This window comes from Penaeus chinensis, chromosome 23, assembly GCF_019202785.1.
Source record: "Penaeus chinensis breed Huanghai No. 1 chromosome 23, ASM1920278v2, whole genome shotgun sequence".
Taxonomy (NCBI): Eukaryota; Metazoa; Arthropoda; class Malacostraca; order Decapoda; family Penaeidae; genus Penaeus; species Penaeus chinensis.
The window spans coordinates 22835912-22838411 of NC_061841.1; the positions used below are offsets into that span (position 1 = coordinate 22835912).

General features: G+C 43.1%; 1 protein-coding gene across 1 annotated transcript in view; it reads right to left on the minus strand.

Annotated features, from left to right (window-relative positions):
* The window catches only part of LOC125037702 (DNA topoisomerase 2-binding protein 1-like), a 29675-nt gene that overhangs the window by 22043 nt on the left and 5132 nt on the right, over window positions 1-2500 (minus strand). Inside the window, 1 exon segment of the mRNA XM_047630894.1 lies at window positions 1-69. This exon segment is cut by the window's left edge and continues 175 nt beyond it. Within this exon segment, the coding sequence (XP_047486850.1) occupies window positions 1-69 (69 nt within the window).

Consider the following 2500-nt stretch of genomic DNA (forward strand, 5'->3'; position numbering starts at 1 on the left):
GACGGCAGCTCAGGGATGGGCTCCTTGCGATGGAGGCAGGTCAGGAGGCATCGTGGGCCCAGGACTCTGCTGGTTGATGGACAATTAATGGAGGTTAGTTGGATACTTGCCTTAAGACTAAGTGTGGGGGTATGTTCATTCTTGGAGATGGATGATAGTGATGTTATTATCTGTCAGTCATTTCCTTTTTTTATTACTCATCCAGTATTTTCTTCAGAATTCTTACCTTTTTTACTTAATCTTTCAATATCACCTTGGGTGACATAATATACATGGCATTTCCACAGTGCTTTTAGTTTGATAATTGTGTTTATACACTGAAGTACTTAGTCACCATGGATTAAGTTACTAGACCTGCCGATCTCACCTGTTCACCTTTTCCTAAATTTACAGAAAGATCCTTTTTATTTCAAAGACGATAAGGACATGCACTCACTCAGTTTACTCAAACTTAACACTCACTTGCGAAGAAATTACTTATAAAAAATTATCAAAGATATCTAACCCCTAAACACCCAATGACTGGATTGAATAGCTCACCCAGACCTAGCAAAGTGAAGGTTAAGATTTAGTGTTTTCTATAGGCCTGTATGTAATTTATACTGCCATAATATTCCAAATACAGATATAATAATGTGCTGATTTTCCCCGTTTTCATTCTCCACAGCACTTCATTCACATCCTGGCTATTAGCCCTAAAAAGCTGAGGGATTAACACCTAACAATGAGACTAGACATGGCACCATTACCTCCACTAAAGATAGGTGTAGCACCAGCGGGACATATGGAGAATGGACCATTTCCAGGTGTCTCATATATGAGACACTATTGTTCCCAGCCATCTGCCAGGTGTCTGATATGTGAGACATAATTCATGGCCCTCAGTAACATCTGTTATGTCTACATGGATATTTCCAAGACTATGAGCATTGAGCAGTCATAATGTATTAATTACTTGTTTTTCTTTTCAACTCCAACAGGTATATGGCTACCCGCCTTCCTGCTACCTCGAATGACATGAAGTGGAGGCCCACATCAAAGCAGGAGGTCCTGGCATACCTTGGATTTGAGTGATAATGGGGATGGTGGATCTCCCCAGTTATCATCTCCCAGAGGACAGGATGTGGAAGCTTTGACTAGTCATGGACTTCCTCAACAACTTGTTCTGGTTGACATTTGGGGCAGGACATTGCCATCAAAGAGTTGTTGTGAAAGTTCCATGGGCAACTAGCTTTCAGGACCTACAATCTGAGCAAGTGGGCGAGATTCAGGTTGAAGCTCTATAAGCTTTGTGCCAGTACCAGCCTGGCTGCAGGGTACACCTCATTTCAAGGTGTACACTGGGCAGGACCACGGTGACATGCCCTCATCCAAGAAAGCAGTGCTTCATTTGATGGAGTCTGGTGGATTCCTTGGGCTGAGATACCAGTTGTTTATAGACATATTGCCAAGTCTCTTTCATATTTTGCAGGCAAGAAAGACTAATGCAGTAGGAACAGCCCGGCTGAACAGGAAATTCATGCCAAAGGCCCTCAGTGTGAGGTCATGTCAATTACTGCAGCAGCAAGACGGAGTTGCTGACACCAATACCGTCACCATAGTATCAACAGACCATACTGCTGTAATGGATGGGCATAAGCTGTTGGTGGTAGTGGATTACAACAACGGCATAAAGGTGTCATTGTTGACAACAAGATGGCGAGCTACTATCCAACAACTCACCAGTCCAGCAGTCTGGCACAGGAAGGTCTTCTTCCTCTTTGACATGGCCACATTATCACCTGGACTGTCCATTGTGCCCTGGGTGGAGAGGAGTCGCAGAAAGTCTTCAGAGTAGATCTTGCCTCTGAGTTATTGGGGGCTTCAGACCAAAGGTTGACTCCACCAGGAACTGCACTGCAACACAACCACCAGTTGCAGCAAGGCAGGCCCTATAGCATCTACAGCATGCTGTCAATGAAACCCTGGATGGCAGGAGGAGGAGGAGATGCCGTGGTGTTCAGGGTAGGGTTGATAGAGTAGTAGCAGGAACTTCTGCCCTGACTATAATGTAGGCCTCAGCACCTACAGATGCTATGAGGCTTGGCACACAGCCCAGTGATGCCATCCACAGGGGAAAACAATAATTTTTTTTTTTTTTTTTTTTTTAACTCTAATTTATCATCCTGATATCTTGGCAAATATGTTACTGAGAGTAACACACATTACTCAACAAGTGTTGAGTTGCATTTTAGATTTACAAGCATGCAAAACATTGTGTTTGGTTCTCAAAAGTATAACCTTCACTTATTCACAAGTCTATAAAATGAGCAGCCACTCACCACTATAAATACCCAGAAAGGATTGTGTATGGTACTTCAAAGGAACCACAACTAGTGGGTTAAAAGGGTAAGAGGAGGGGATGGAGATAAATCACACTGCCCAACCCTTCTGTACAAGACTATTCCCGATCACAAGAACAAAGAAAAGTGTAGTCTGAAAGAACATATTTAATTCATGC